Source organism: Scyliorhinus canicula, chromosome 14 (assembly GCF_902713615.1).
Source record: "Scyliorhinus canicula chromosome 14, sScyCan1.1, whole genome shotgun sequence".
In the NCBI taxonomy this organism is placed as follows: domain Eukaryota; kingdom Metazoa; phylum Chordata; class Chondrichthyes; order Carcharhiniformes; family Scyliorhinidae; genus Scyliorhinus; species Scyliorhinus canicula.
In genome coordinates this window covers 4910325-4926685 of record NC_052159.1, presented here as the reverse complement: position 1 = coordinate 4926685, position 16361 = coordinate 4910325, and the positions used below count along the sequence as shown (strand labels likewise).

The 16361-nt window shown below is 44.9% G+C and overlaps 1 protein-coding gene across 5 annotated transcripts in view; it reads left to right on the top strand.

The window, feature by feature from the left end:
• numa1 (nuclear mitotic apparatus protein 1) overlaps positions 1–16361 on the top strand; it is a 143579-nt gene that overhangs the window by 56381 nt on the left and 70837 nt on the right. For 4 of the 5 annotated variants that reach the window (XM_038817996.1, XM_038817997.1, XM_038817998.1 and 1 more), the window contains 7 exons: positions 1256–1341; positions 1961–2040; positions 5229–5255; positions 10036–10124; positions 10838–10918; positions 12650–12740; positions 13420–13534. In XM_038817996.1, the coding sequence (XP_038673924.1) occupies positions 1256–1341; positions 1961–2040; positions 5229–5255; positions 10036–10124; positions 10838–10918; positions 12650–12740; positions 13420–13534 (569 nt within the window). Of the gene's footprint in view, positions 1–1255; positions 1342–1960; positions 2041–2203; positions 2274–5228; positions 5256–10035; positions 10125–10837; positions 10919–12649; positions 12741–13419; positions 13535–16361 lie in introns of those variants that run through there. The other variant, XM_038817999.1, reaches the window with a different exon arrangement.

Below are 16361 nucleotides of genomic sequence, written 5' to 3'. Positions count from 1 at the left end.
TTCTTTTCAAATAACAATCTAACTCCCTTCCGAATGCTTCAGTTGAACCTGCCTCTGCCATACTCTCAGGCAACACCTTCCAGGCCTTAACTTCTTTACGCAGTAAGTGTTTTTTTTCCTCGCGTCACTTTTGCTTCTTTTGCCACTCTGTTTAAATCTGTGACCTCTGGTTCTCGATCCATCCACCAATGGCAACTCTGGCCATACCCCTCATGATGTTGAACATCTCCATGCTGTCAGCCTTCTCTTCTCCAAGGAAAACTGTCCTGACTTTCCCCACCTGTTTTCATAACTGAAGCTCTTCACCCCTGGAACCATTCCCGTCAATGTTTTCTGCGCTCTCGCCAGCGCCTTCACCTCCTTCCTAAACAGCAACGTTTAGAACTGGGCGCAGTACTCCAGCTGAGGCTGATCAACATGGCCGCCTTGTGTTTATATTCTCTGCCCATGTTAATAAAGTGCAGGATACTGTGTGCTTTATTAAGTACTCTCTCAACCTGTATCCATGTTGCTGTTGACCGTTTCATTCCATGAACCATAACTTTGCTCACATGTCTATTGGGTGGCACTTTATCAAATGCCTTTTGGAAGTCCGTGTATACCACATCAACAGCATTGCCCTCATCAGCCCTCTCTCTTACCTCTTCAAACAAAACTCTCCAGCAAGTTAGTTTAACAATATTTTCCCTTCAGTAATCCATGCTGGCTTTCCTTGATTAACCCACATCTGTCCACGCGAGTGTCAATTGCTTCTAGAAGTTTTCACATCATCAAAGATAAACTGCCTGGCCTGTAGTTGCTGGGCTCATCTTTACACCTGTTTTTGAACGGGGCGTGATGTTTGCCGTTGGGAAAGACACCAGGTGGTGCGGCACGGTGGCGCAGTGGTTGGCATCCCGGCCGATTCGATCCCAGCCCCGGGTCACTATTCATGTGGAGTTTGCACATTCTCCCCGTTTCTGCGTGGGTATCACCCCCACAACCCAAAGATTTGCCGGGTAGGTGTATTGGCCACGCTAAATTGCCCTTAATTGGAAAGAAGAGAAACCAGGGTCAACAGTCAGAGGGAAATTTCTGTGGAAAGTGTTCTAAGCTTTAAAAAGGAAGAGGGAACTGAGGGGTTATTTATTTTCCGCTACTTGTGTTCGGGTTGAGAATGATGCTAATGGTTCCAGGAAAATAACTTGCCGACAAATATCGGGTTATAAGTTGTAGTTTAATTTCATGTTGACTTTTTGCTTCCTTGCGCCTATAGGTCAACAGTCTCAAATTGTCAGAAGAAATAGAAAATCTGTCGAGTCTCCAGGATGGTGTCATCTTCATCAAAATGGTGTGCAAGATGTGAGTAACCTGACTGTATTCAGGAATTTTAAGTGATGGGAAGGTGATTCCCCCCCCCCCCCTCTCACCCTCTGTCTCTCTTCCCACCCACACACACAGCTCTATGTTTGTATAAGACATGATGCTGAATGACTAAACCCAGTTCATAGTCTGTTGGGGAAGGTGCAACAACAACAACCTGTGTTTACATAGCACCTTTCACATTGTAACACATACCGAGGCGCTTTGCAGGAGTGTCATTAACAAATAAATGGTTTGGGCGAGGTCCCGGAGGCACACACTAGCTCTCAGTGTCGGCTGTGCTCAGCAGGCAGCTCAAAGGCCTGTGTTCAAATCCCCCTCCAGAGACCCGCATGCAGATTCTAGGCTGACACTCGTGTTGCACTGGCGAAGGCTGCCATCTTTCACATGAGATGTTAAACCTCTCTGACGCTAGTTTATATTAAAAAAAGAGCAGTCGTTCTTTCCAGCGATCCTGAGCTTGTATTTATCCTTGAACCAGAATCAGCAAAAAAAAAGCGATTCTCTGATCATTTATCACATTGATTTTGGGGTTTTGACAGAGTCATTTAATATTTTTTTAAAGTCCGTTTAATAATTAACATATTCTTTATTACAGAAGTGGAAAGGAAAATGACCTACAGATACTTGAGCAATCCATTGAGGAGAGATTTCAATTTATCTGCAACTTTTTAGAATGTAAGCATGGAAGAAAGTGCCGCAAAAATTGTTTTGACACTGAGTTTGAAATTGTTTATCTCTTGACTGAATGCCTCCATTATTTGTACTCCAAAGAACTTCCCTTTGAACTATTTTACAAAAGAATTAAATGATTTGGGAATTGTGATGTGCTTCCCCCTAGTGGCTCAGATGGTAAAGACCGCATTGAACTGAGACCCAGGGAGCTGAAGAGTACAGGGCTTGATGCTCTGGTTAGTGCTGAATTAATCAATCTCCACCTACACACTTTTTGTTCGCAATCAACTGACTCGGCTAAAATCCCTGCTCATGCCTAGTGGAAACTTGCTCACCTGCCCTTTACACAGAGGAAACTGACTCATGAAAGATTAGATCTGCGGCAGCCATTTCTGTCTGTGTGGTCTCTCCTCGTGTTCTTGTCGTTGAATTTGCAGGAGAGTAAGAGATTTTCATTGCAGTGCGGCGGGGCACTGGGCAAATGAAGAAGCTCTTTCAAAGAGCTGGGATAGCCACAACAGGCTCGGTGAAGCACAGTGCCCACTAACAGTACTGCCTGGGTAATGGGAGTGGCAGTGCCCACTAACAGTACTGCCTGGGTAATGGGAGTGGCAGTGCCCACTAACAGTACTGCCTGGGTAATGGGAGTGGCAGTGCCCACTAACAGTACTGCCTGGGTAATGGGAGTGGCAGTGCCCACTAACAGTACTGCCTGGGTAATGGGAGTGGCAGTGCCCACTAACAGTACTGCCTGGGTAATGGGAGTGGCAGTGCCCACTAACAGTACTGCCTGGGTAATGGGAGTGGCAGTGCCCACTAACAGTACTGCCTGGGTAATGGGAGTGGCAGTGCCCACTAACAGTACTGCCTGGGTAATGGGAGTGGCAGTGCCCACTAACAGTACTGCCTGGGTAATGGGAGTGGCAGTGCCCACTAACAGTACTGCCTGGGTAATGGGAATGGCAGTGCCCACTAACAGTACTGCCTGGGTAATGGGAATGGCAGTGCCCACTAACAGTACTGCCTGGGTAATGGGAATGGCAGTGCCCACTAACAGTACTGCCTGGGTAATGGGAGTGGCAGTGCCCACTAACCGTACTGCCTGGGTAATGGGAGTGGGGAGAGGGCGATGGTCATGTTGCTGGTGACAGAAAAACAAGTGGAGACCTCCTCGGGGTATTTTAACTTTGAAAAACTGTGACAGTCAGTTCTTGATTATTGCTGAAAAGGGAGGCTTGCCAAAGCTTTTTATCTTGCACTCCTCAGGAGGAAAACAAGAATGTCCTGATGTGTGCAAGACAAAAAGATTCGACAACGCGTTTCTTCAACAATATTCAAGTTCTGTAGCGCTACGTGATTTTATTCTTGATTAGTCGTTTTCCGTGTTCTGGCGCAGCGTCCTGATGAGTGCAAGGCAAATGGCTTTAGAATAGAATTCTAGAATTCCTACAGTGCAGAAGGAGGCCATTTGGCCCATCGAGTCTGCACCGGCCCGCTGAAAGAGCATCCTACCTAGGCCCACTCCCTCTATCCCTGTAACCCCATAACCCCACCCAACCTGCCACCAAGGGGCATTTACCATGATCAATCCACCTAATCTGAATGTCTTTTTATACTAAGGAGCAATTTAACATGGCCAATGCACCCTAACCTGCACATCCAGTACCCGGAGGAAACTCACAAAGACACGGGGAGAAAGCCAGGTCCCGGGTTTGATTCCTGGCTGGGTTACTGTCTGTGCGGAGCTGGCACGTTCTCCCCCTGTCTGCGTGGGTTTCCTCCGGGTGCAATGGGTTCCTCCCACAAGTCTCGAAAGACGTGCTGTTCGGCAATTTAGACATTCTGAATTCTCCCTCTGTGTACCTGAACAGGCGCCGGAAGGTGGCGGCTAGGGGATTTTCACAGTAACCTCATTGCAGTGTTAATGTAAGCCTACTTGTTACAATGATAAAGATTATTATTATTATTCAAGTATTTTTTTTTCCTCTTGACCGAGTCTTTTTTTTCAGTTGTTAATTGAATATATTTTGTTGCTGAAAGGGGAGAACAAAGATTTGGAGCGGGGTCACCTGGAATGGTTGTCCTTGTCCCCACCCAGTGTTGATTGTGCCTCACTGAGTTACTGTTCCACTACTAACTGGTCCAGTTTCTGTCCTTTATTTGTGAAAGGTGAGTGCTAGCGGTGAGGACTTTACAGTCCATAAGACATAGGAGCAGAATTAGGCCACTCAGCCCATCGAGTCTGCTCCGCCATTCAATCATGGCTGATATTTTTCTCATCCCCATTCTCCTGCCTTCTCCCCATAACCCCTGATCGCCTTATCAATCAAGAACCTATCTATCTCTGTCTTAAAGACACTCAGTGAATTGGCCTCCACAGCCTTCTGCGGCAAAGAGTTCCATAGATTCACCACCCTCTGGCTGAAGAAATTCCTCCTCATCTCTGTTTTAAAGGATCGTCCCTTTAGTCTGAGATGGTGTCCTCTGGTTCTAGTTTTTCCGACAAGTGGAAACATCGTCTCCACGTCCACTCTATCGCAGTATCTTATATGTTTCAATAAGATCCCCTCTCATTCTTCTAAACTCCCAACGAGTACAGACCCAGAGTCCTCAAACGTTCCTCATACGACAAGTTCCTCATTCCAGGCATCATTCTTGTGAACCTCCTCTGGACCTTTTCCAAGGCCAGCACATCCTTCCTTCGATATGGGGCCCAAAACTGCTCACAATACTCCAAATGGGGTCTGACCAGAGCCGTATACAGCCTCAGAAGTACATCCCTGCTCTTGTATTCTAGCCCTCTTGACACGAATGCTAACATTGCATTTGCCTTCTTAACTGCCGACTGAACCTGCACATTAACCTTAAGAGAATCGGGAACAAGGACTCCCAAGTCCCTTTGTACTTCTGCTTTCCGCAGCATTTCCTCCCGTTCACCCACTTTCCAACCTGTGGAGGGAGGGCCTGGTTCAGTGGCTAGTGACCAGGGACGGAGGCATCTAATTGCAATGACTCAACTGCATGGTCAAGATGAGATCCGCCACACCATGTTTTACTTTTGCTGTATCCTTTTTATCAGAGAGACTGTGCGCCACAGTCACTCAATAGCATGACATCTTCTACTGTTTGTCTCTAAATGACCTGCACGAAGTTCCACTGGAACAACTGATAATCATGTTCTGTACTTGCAGGTTCTGAAGTCAAGAAGAGTCAGTCAGGTAAGTGTTCCTCCAGAAAGTTAGTTATATCTTTGAGGATTATTGATTGCAGAAACTGAGGGGCGCTTTGCTTTCTGTAAGTGGGCGTGGCCGTGTAGTCTTAATGTTACCGCAGTAATAATCCAGAGGATGTGACCTCAAGATTGTAAGAAATAGGGAGTCATAACCTCCAAACTCCCCAGTGTGGGATTTGGCCAGTAGTCCGAATATGCGCTGGGGAATCCCTCTCAGAACGTCACAGGCAAGGGTTTGCATGGCAAATACCTAGAAGTGCTAAGTTTCTCTGGAACTGAGACCCATCCGGAAATGTCATTTAAATCATTTGGATGGTTCTGCCATGGCTGTACCAATAGTTACCCAGAAAAGGTTAGAAGAATGAAAACCTCTTTTAACTTCTAGCTAACTACTGTAAAGACCCAGACCGATTTTGTGTCCCCCCTCCTCTCTCGCTCTCTCTCTCGCTCTCTCTCTCGCTCGCTCTCTCTCACTCACTTCCTCCCCCCACTTCACCACTGGGGAGTAGGCCATTCAACCGTTTGAGCCTGCTCCACCATTCAATAAGATCACTGTTAATCTGACTATGGCCTTAACCCTACTTTCCTGCTAGCCCTGCCTTAATCCTCAACTCCCTTGTAGATCAAAAACATTGTTTGACAGTCTAACTTATGTCTGAGCTCAAGTTGGAGAATTTCAATTCAGTTTTTAAGCACCAACACCTGGAAATAAAAAGCAAGTCTCAGTCGAAGCTGTTGGATTGTTATGAAAAGCCCAGATTCACTATTGCCCTTTGGGGAAAGAAACAGGCCAGACTGGGGCAGCCTGCCTCTCTGTGACTCCAATCTCACACCAGCATGGTTACTTAACTGCAAACATTCATCTGCAGTTCATGAAGTCTCCTTTTCTAGATGCCCAGGATAGAACCAGAGACTAAACTTATCATAGAATCATATCACAGAATTTACAAGTGCAGAAGGAGGCCATTCGGCCCATCGAGTCTGCACCGGTCCTTGGAAAGGGCACCCTACCCAAGCCCACACATCCACCCTATCCCCATAACCCAGTAACCCCACCCAACCTTTTTGGGCACTAAGGGCAATTTAGCATGGCCAATCCACCTAACCACATCTTTGGACTGTGGGAGGAAACCGGAGCACCCGGAGGAAACCCACGCACACAAGGGGCGAACGTGCAGACTCTGCACAGACAGTGACCCAAGCCGGGAATCTAACCTGGGACCCCGGAGCTGCAAAGCAACTGTGCTAACCACTATGCTACCGTAAGAGAGAACGAGAGAGTGAGAGCATGTGAGAGAGAGAGAACTTGCATAGTTACAAGATTTTATTTACACAGTCACGCTTTACAAGCATGTATCATCAAATCCAACAAGTGCCCTCTCACTGTGCTATATATAGATGTCCATGGGGATCATAGGCTGCTCTCCCCTTGGAGAGCTAACTGGTGATGATTTAACCTGAGGGCCACCAGTGAATCACCAGTTATTGCCCAATGCATGCATACAATTATAACAATTAATATCCAATTCACGAGAAAGCTGTGTGGATGGGCAATAAATCCTGGCCTCACCAAAGGTGCATAAATCCTGAGCATGAGAATGTGAACCAAAAGGTTTCTTCAGTCGAAGATGTGAGAAGTGGCAGCTGTATAACTTTCCTGTGAAAGAGCAGGCCCCTAGGTCACTGCCTCCCAGCCTCTGTTTAAGGTACATCATCCTTGTCCCTCTCCTTCCTGCTGATCCTGAACCCCTGCCCATCCCCCTCTTCCTCACCCACCACGCAGTTGTGGAACAAATGAAAAAAGATGAATCTAGAAGAGACTTTGGATTCCTGGTAGGATCAACATGTCCAGCCAGTGCGGGGCAGCAGGCAATAGAACTGCTAGACTGATGAGCTGTGTAGAGCCACAACGTTTGAGTACAAGTCTGAGGACAGCTTGATCCACATGTACAGAGCTTTGGTCAGATTTCACCCTGAGTAATGGAGGTGAAAACCAGGGAAATGGTCAAACACTGGAGACATAGTAGGAAAGCATCAGAAAGGTGAATTTGCTTAAAATATACAGCATAGAGGGCAGTACAGTGGTTAGCATTGCTGCCTCACGGCGCTGAGAACCAAGGTTCGAATCCCGGCCCTGGGTCACTGTCCGTGTGGAGTTTGCACATTCTCCCCGTGTCTGCGTGGGTTTCGCCCCCACAACCCAAAAGATGTGCAGGGTAGGTGGATTGGCCACATTAAGTTGCCCCTTAATTGGGGAAAAAAAATTGGGTACTCTAAATTTATTTTTTAAAGAAAAAAAAAAATAGCACAGAAACAGGCTGTTCGACCTAACTTGCACCTGTTGGTCTATGTGCTCCACATGGGCCTTCTCCTCCTATCCCTAATTCAGCTCACCCCATCAGCTTTTATTGCTTTCTCCCTCGTGTACTCTAGCTTCTTCTAAAATGCATATATACTATCTGCCGTTTTTCTTCATTCTTTCATGGGATGTGGGCGTCCCTGGCAACGTTTTTTTTATCCATCGCTGTTGAAATCTACCATGCGGTTTAAGTGCAGTCTCGCATACACTCTGAACTCATTAGAAATTTAAGTTACGCATCTCAGGTGCAAAATTAAATCTTTTGTTTTGTCTATTGATTATAATTGAGAGTTTGAGATCTTCCTGTGTTTACAAATCAAATGTTCTCAATAAAGCCCTTGCCAGCAGAAGACCTTAAGAGATATAATCGACTTGGTAGTTTACAAACTGATTTAACTTTCAAAATACAGTAATGGTTTCTTGCTCAAAGCAAAAACAGCTTGCACAGACTTTAAGAGTTAGAGTGGAAATATGAAAATACGAAATAAGGATAGCAAGTAGTTACAAAAAAGGTGTAGAGTGATCCTGGATGGAAAATGGCTGCCTGGACCTCTGTGTTTAAGGAGAATGTTATCAGTCTGACTCCATCTGTCCCTACCCCTGCAATGTGCTGATTGGCTTGGATGCGTCTCAAATGCATTTGGTTGGATAGTCAGTTGTCAATCATCAATATGCAACATAGCTGTAGATATGTTGCTTTTTAGATGCTTGTCGTGTGTTGGAATGTGAGTTATACTTTAATCAGCTCTGGTTTCTGCTGTTTTTTCTGCTGACTGCTATATTATTCATATTCTGAACAATGGCCGATTCATATTGTTATGGTGCTTATTTTGACCTTGATCAGATTGTGGTAATGAAACTAATTTGAACTTTTGCAAGTCTGTTCATTAGACCAATGGACAGTTTATAATGTCAATTTAACCTTTCAGTTAAAATGTTGCATTAGCTTCTAGCTAGCCTGTAGATGTTTCAAATGTTTTGCTTTTGTTACTACAAGCTGTGTGTTTTTGTAATCTAAGGTTATGCTTGAAGTCTTATGATGAAATCCATTTTAAAATAGATTTCAAACCTGGCTTTAGTATTTATATTAGAAACAACTTCCCACAACTTCAAAGGGAGGTCACGCTGTACCAGATGTCTCTGTTGACTAAATATTGGGAGACCGTAGATCTTCAATTTATAGACATTTTGGATTGTCCAAAGTAGCTACGAAAATTGAATCAAAATATGACATTCTAAAAGGCTTCCAGGCTATTAGAGTCAACCACATTCTTGTGGATCTGGCGATATCTAGGCCAAACCAGGTACGGTGGCAGAGCTCCTTCCTTAAAGGACATTAGTGGACCAGGTGGGTTTTTACGACAATCATGACACTGGTCATGGTCACCATTATTGAGGTGAGATTTAGATTCCAGATTTATTATTTGAAATTTAAAATCCACCAGCGACCCTAGTGAGATTTGAACCCACGTCCCCAGAGCATTGTCTGGGCCTCTGGATTACTAGTCCAGTGACATTATCACTCCACCATTGCCTTCTCCCAGATGTAGTAGTAAGTTCCACATTCTCGCCACCCTCTGGAGAAATTTCTCCAAATTTGTTAGTAACTTCTCCCTGTGGCCTCTAGTTTTGCTCTCTCCCATAAGTGGAAACATCTTCTTTACGTCTGCTATTAAACCCTTTTCACGATTTGGAAGACCTCCTGTGTCACTGCTAATCCTCCTTTATAGGGATAAGAGCCACAGCTGCAGCCTTTCCTGATGGCTATAATCTTTGCCAAAGTATGGTTACGGGAATAGCAAGGGTGAACCGGAAATTATTTTTGGGAAACGAGTGCAGTTTAAGGACCAGAAGCGAAAATGCTTCATGGAATGTGAGCAACACACGAAATAAACCTCAGTGAAACCCTGGAAATCATTCAGGAAACGGATGCTGCAGTAGAGGAATGCAAATGTTGCTCTAAAACAGAGAATTGAGAAGGAGTGAGGTAATCTTTTCAGATGTTAGAAAAAATGATCAAAAAACAGTCAAATTGGTAGATTTTTGAAAGTGTCTTAAGAGGAGAAAAAAATGGAGAAACCGATTTAAAGAAGAAGTTCCAGAGCTTTGGAACTAGAAAACTGAAGTCTGTGGTGATGGAGCATTAATATCAGGGGTGTGTAAGCGAGCAGAATTCGAGGGGCACCAAGATCTCAGAGGGTTAGGAAGATGAGTAATAAATTGCAGTTTAACAGTGGGGAGGGAGTGTTCATATGGGACAGGTAGAATTAATTGTTTTATAACGTGCCACCTTTTTGCTAGTACCATCTGGAAATGCTAGTCATTATCCTAGTAACTGAGATCAGCTGTTCTGCTGAGAATCATATCCCTGAATAGTAACATCCTCATTCCTCTTCCTTAACTGTAGACTTGAGCAGGTACAAGCCTGCCGCTGGAAGTGTGGTCTCCTTGCAGAAGATCTTGCACCGAGAGGATGTGGAACTTGAGATGGCAAAGGTGAGCCAGTCTGGGCCATTTGTGCATGCTATGTGAGGTGTGTGTCGAATGTGGTCTTGATGACGGGCATGAGAAAAGGCTGTTTTTACACTCTTCCCAAGTCAGACGGATGCTTCAGCATGCAACATTGTCATCCCTGAGAAGCAAGGCAATTCGGTCCCTGGTTTTATCTTTTCTACGTTACCTGATGGCAGTCAGGCAGGGACAAGACTGCCATTTTTGTCCCCAGGGTAAGGGAGAAAAACATTAACCACTGATTTTGCTTCTGATTGCTGTCCAGCAACCCCTGCTGGGAAGTAGCTAGCCATCTCCACAGGAACAGGCCCTTCGACCCTCCAAGCCTGCGCCGACCATGCTGCCAGTACTTTGGGTATGGACAGGTTGCGATGACCCAATAACCAACATCTGCTGTTTGTCGCGCGTGTAGGCAACTCTGAAACCTGAAACTATACCACTGTATGAGCCTTTTGGATCAGACGGTTGGGAGTGAGGGAGTTTGTCTCGGTTACTTACTGTACCAATGGAGTTCCACATACGGTGAAGACTGGCATGTGCCATTAATCTGGCCGAGAACACTGCAAGGTCTTGCCACTGAAGAGTGTGAAAAACACTCGCAAGTTACTGGAAACAAGACTGGGTTGACTGGGCAGGTAATGTGATATGAGTTGAGAAAGTGAGGCTTTAATCATTGTCAATTTTTGTGGTCTTTACAGGTGGTTGTTCTCCTCCTTCATCTCCAGGCCATGGATAAGAAAAACCCCAGGGAGTTTGAGTCTCTTGACATAGACACCCAGGTAAACAACAAAATGTTCCTTTGTTTGACTGCGTGTGCTTTCCCCCCCTTCTTGGCTGTGGGCAATGCTGGCAAAAGTTGGCCTTCTCATTAAACCACTTCAATCCATTCGATGAAGGTGCTCCCACATTGAGGACCTCCAGGATGTTGACCCAATGGAAAGGATTGTGATTGATTTCCCATGACATTGTGGCAGAGGTCACAGGGGATTGGGATTTGTTTATTGTTACATGTACTGAGGTACAGTGAAAAGTATTTTTCTGTGTGCAGCTCAAAGATCATTTAGTACATGGGGGAAAAAAAACAGCGTAATAAGGCAATACAAGGTACACAGTGTAAATACATAGACACAGACATCGGGTGCAGCATACAGGAGTGTAGTATTAGTCAGATCAGACCATAAGAGGGTCGTTTAGGAGTCGGGTAACAATGGGGAAGAAGTGTTTTTGAATCTATTCGTGCGCGTTCTCAGACTTTTGTATCTTCTGCCCGTTGGAAGAGTGACTAAGCCGGGTTGGAGGGATCTTTGATTATACTGCCCGCTTTCCCCAGGCAGCGGGAGGTGTAGATAGAGTCAACAGATGGGAGGTAGGTTTGTGTGATGGAATGGCCGTGTTCACGACTCTCTAAAATTTCTTACGGTTCTGGGCCGAGCAGTTGCCATACTAGGCTGTGATGCAGCCCGATAGGATGCTTTCTATGGTGTACCTGTAAAAGTTGGTAAGAGTCGATGTGGACATGCTGGATTTCCTTAGTTTCCTGAGGAAGTATAGGTGCTGTTGTGCTTTCTTAGTTGTAGCATTGACGTAGGTGGACCAGGGCAGATATTTGGTGATGTGCAGCCCTAGGAATGTGAAGTTGCTAACCATCTCCACCTCGGCCCCGTTGATGCTGACAGGGGTGTGTACGATACTTTGCTTCCTGAAGTCAATGACCAGCTCTTTAGTTTTGCTGGCATTGAGGGAGAGATTGTTGCCGCTGCACCACTCCACTAGGTTCTCTATCTCCCTCCTGTATTCTGACTCATCTTTGTTTGAGATCCTGTCATCAGCAAACTTGTAGATGGAGTTGGCTGCAGTCGTGTGTGTACAAGGAGTAGAGTAGGGGACTAAGTATGCAGCCTTGCGGGGCCCCGGTATTGAGGACTATCGTGGAGGAGGTGTTGTTGTTTATTCTTATTGATTGTGGTCTGTGCGTCAGAAAGTCGAGGATCCAGTTGCAGAGTGAGGAGCCAAGTCCTAGGTTTTGGAGCTTTGATATGAGCTTGGCTGGGATAATGGTGTTGAAGGCGGATCTGTAGTCAGTAAATAGGAGTCTGATGTAGGAGTCCTTGTTGTCGAGATGCTCCAGGGATGAGTGTAGGGCCAGGGAGATGGTGTCTGTTGTGGACCGGTTGCAGCGGTATGCAACTGGGAGCGAGGTGCTGTCAAAGTGACTTTGATGAATTGCTGCAGTGGATCCTGTCGGTAGCACACACTGCAGCCACAAACAATGAAGAAAGGAATGGCTATTGGACCTGGTGATGTGGTACCAACCAAACAAACCTGCCCTGAATGGTTTTGAGCTTCTCGAGCCTCCACGAACAGCAATGTGATGGGCAGTTTAATCAGTGACGTTTGTTCAGGGATTATTATAGGCCCAGGGCACCAGAGAGAAGGTCAAAGGCTTGGCATTGACCGTAAAACTTGAAATTAACTTTTTCTCATCCACACTCTGTACCTTTCCTTCACAGGGCGAGCTTGTGGGAATGCTTCGCTACGTCCTCAACAATGAAGAAGGAATCTATCTGGATAATAACTTGGCCACCTTCTTGCGGGGTCGAGGTACTCTATATTTTTCTGACATGTATTTAGGACGGAATAAATTTGCCTCAATAATGACATGAATGTATTATTCAATTTAAGAGTTACCTGTACATTGGGCACTGGGCTCGATGGGCCATGTGGTCTACTCCGGTTTCTTAGGGTCTTATGACTCCAATACCCGTGCCCAACACAGCCAACACCTCTGAAAACGAGATGGTGACCTGTGGGATTGTCACTGGACCAGTAATCCAGGCGATATGGGTTCAAATCCCACTAAGGGAGCTTTGAATTGAATTAATAAACCTGGAGTTGAAAGCTGGTATCCGTAATGGCGACCATGAAACTCGCATTGATTGTCGTAAAGACCCACCTGGTTCACTAATGTCCTTCATGGAAGGAAATCTGCCTTCCTGACCTGGCCTGACCTACATGTGACTCCAGATCCGAGGCAATGTGGTTAACTCTTATTGGCACTCTTGAATTGGCTGAGCAAGACATCTGTTCAAGGGCAGTTAGCAATATTGCAACAACTCCTGCCCTTGTCAGTGACACCCACATCCCATGAACACTTTTCAAAAAACAAAATCACCCCTTCATCTTCTATATTTGAGGGGCTACACAGATGCAATCTTAGAAAGTTCAACTTGGCCCCATTATGCTGTTTAATGTTTCCTTTTTTATTCTTATCCCTTTCCAGCCTCGTCTCCAGTTGCCCACTTATTCAGTGCCAGCTCAGATGAGGCTAACTCGCCAACATTCTGCGGGAAAACCGGAGGGCAAAGAACAAAATTCCTGACATCCAGCGTGTACAGGTTAGTCAGTCTATCTCTTTGTCTTTCTCTCTCTCTTTGTCTTTCTCTCTCTCTCTCTCTTTGTCTTTCTCTCTCTCTTTGTCTTTCTCTCTCTCTTTGTCTTTCTCTCTCTCTTTGTCTTTCTCTCTCTCTTTGTCTTTCTCTCTCTCTTTGTCTTTCTCTCTCTCTTTGTCTTTCTCTCTCTCTTTGTCTTTCTCTCTCTTTGTCTTTCTCTCTCTCTTTGTCTTTCTCTCTCTCTTTGTCTTTCTCTCTCTCTCTTTGTTTCTCTCTCTCTTTGTCTTTCTCTCTCTCTTTGTCTTTCTCTCTCTCTCTTTGTCTCTCTCTCTCTCTCTCTTTGTCTCTCTCTCTCTCTCTCTCTCTTTGTCTCTCTCTCTCTCTCTCTCTTGTCTCTCTCTCTCTCTCTCTCTTTGTCTCTCTCTCTCTCTCTCTTGTCTCTCTCTCTTTTTTTCTCTGTCTCTCTCTCTTTTTTTCTCTGTCTCTCTCTCTCTTTTTCTCTGTCTCTCTCTCTCTTTTTCTCTGTCTCTCTCTCTCTTTTTCTCTGTCTCTCTCTCTCTTTGTCTCTCTCTCTCTTTGTCTATCTCTCTCTTTGTCTCTCTCTCTCTTTGTGTTTCTCTCTCTCTCACTTTTTCTCTGTCTCTCTCTCTCTTTTTTAAAATTTAAATTACCCAATTATTTTTTTCCAATTAAGGGGCAATTTATCATGGCCAGTCCACCTGCTCTGCACATTTTGGGTTGTGGGAGTGAAACCCACGCAGACACGGGGAGAATGTGCAAACTCCACACGGACAGTGACCCAGAGCCTGGATCGAACCTGGGACCTCAGCGCCGTGAGGCAGAAATGCTACTCACTGTGCTACCCTGCTGCCCTCTCTCTCTCTCTCTCTCCCCCCATCGTATCATACTTAAAGCAAAAACCATCACATGTTTACATTAATGTCAATTTGAAGGTTACCAGTTACAATAGGAATAAACTCTTGAGCCCATTTCATTGTCACTAATTTGTAAGCTATTTCTGTTGCACCATATCCTTGATTGGATTGGATTGGATTTGTTTATTGTCGCGTGTACCGAGGTACAGTGAAAAGTATTTTTCTGCAAGCAGCTCAACAGATCATTCAGTACATGGAAGAAAAGGGAATTAAACTAAATTCAAGAAAATACATGAGAATACATAATAGGGCAACACAAGATATACAGTGTAACTACATAAGCATTGGCATCGGTTGAAGCATACAGGGTGTAGTGTTAATGAGGTCAGTCAATAAGAGGGTCATTTAGGAGTCTTGTGACAGTGGGGAAGAAGCTGTTTTTGAGTCTGTTCGTTCGTGTTCTCAGACTTCTGAATCTCCTGCCCGATGGAAGAAGTTGGAAAAGTGAGTAAGCCGGGTGGGAGGTATCCTTGATTATGCTGCCTGCTTTCCCCCGGCAGCGGGAGGTGTAGATGGAATCAATGGATGGGAGGCAGGTTCGTGTGATGGACTGGGCGGTATTCACGACTCTCTGAAGTTTCTTGCAGTCCTGGGCCGAGCAGTTGCCATACCAGGCTGTGATGCAGCCCGATAGGATGCTTTCTATAGTGCATCTGTAAAAGTTGGTAAGAGTTAATGTGGACATGCCAAATTTCCTTAGTTTCCTGAGGAAGTATAGGCGCTGTTGTGCTTTCTTGGTGATAGTGTCGACGTGAGTGGACTAGGATAGATTTTTGGTGATGTGCACCCCTAGGAATTTGAAATTTAATGCCAGTTCTGATGAAAAGCCATCAATGGAAACTTCAGTTTCCCTCTCCAGGGATGTTACTCGATCTTTTGTCCCTTCAGTCCTAGGCTCACCAACCAGTGGAAATAGTTTTCTGTATCTATCTTTGTTAATGGAATGCTAATTATCTCCTTAGGTAAGTACCAAGAGCAGTATAAAGACGGACTGCTGAGACACTGGGAAAGGGGCATTCTATGAATAAACCTATTTAGAAAAGTATTAATGTTTAGTTTCCTACATCACCAACTGACTAGGGGTCAAGTTGACGGCCTTTAATATCTTGAAAATGTTGATTTGAGTCACCAAATTCTGAGGAATGTAATCCTATTTTCTACTGATATTACCCTTGGAGACTTGTGTCTTAAGTATCCTTCTTATTTTGGACCAAAGTAGGCTGTGTTTACTTGCACATCTACATCTCATTAAGTTACACTTGCATGCCAGAACCAAATATATGTAAAATAACAAAAACCGAATACTGTGGTTCCCAGAATCTGAAATAATAGCAGAAAATGCTGGGAAAAAGACAGGTCAGACAAGGAGAGCGGAAGTATTTTATTTCGGTCAGTAACACATGCCAAGGTGCACTGAATGTAGTAAGATTTTCAATCTCATGTTTTCGGATGAAAATCTTTTGTCAAAAGCTGCAATGGTGTTGGGAGATCTTCATTGAAAGATTGGCCAAAGGAGAGAGAGAGAGAGAACACTTCACCACCCAAGTGAATTTGTGCTGATTGTTGTTTAGCTGTACTAAATGGCTCAAGTTTGAAAACTGTCCAGTAAAATGTAGACCCCTGGTACATGGGAACAAGAGGACATCCAGTCCCTCAGGCCTGTTCCGCCATTCAATCAGATCACGGACAATCTGTAGCTTGACTCCACCTACAATACTTGCTTTGGTTCTACTGTTCTTAATAGTCTTGCCGTACAAAAATCTATTAATCTCAGCTTTGAAGTTTTCAGTTGACTTCCAGTATCCATGGAAGAGATTTCCACTCCTACCCTTTGTGAGGAAGTGCTTCCTGGCATTACCTCTGAATGGCCTGGTCCTAATATCGAAGTTCTGCCCCCT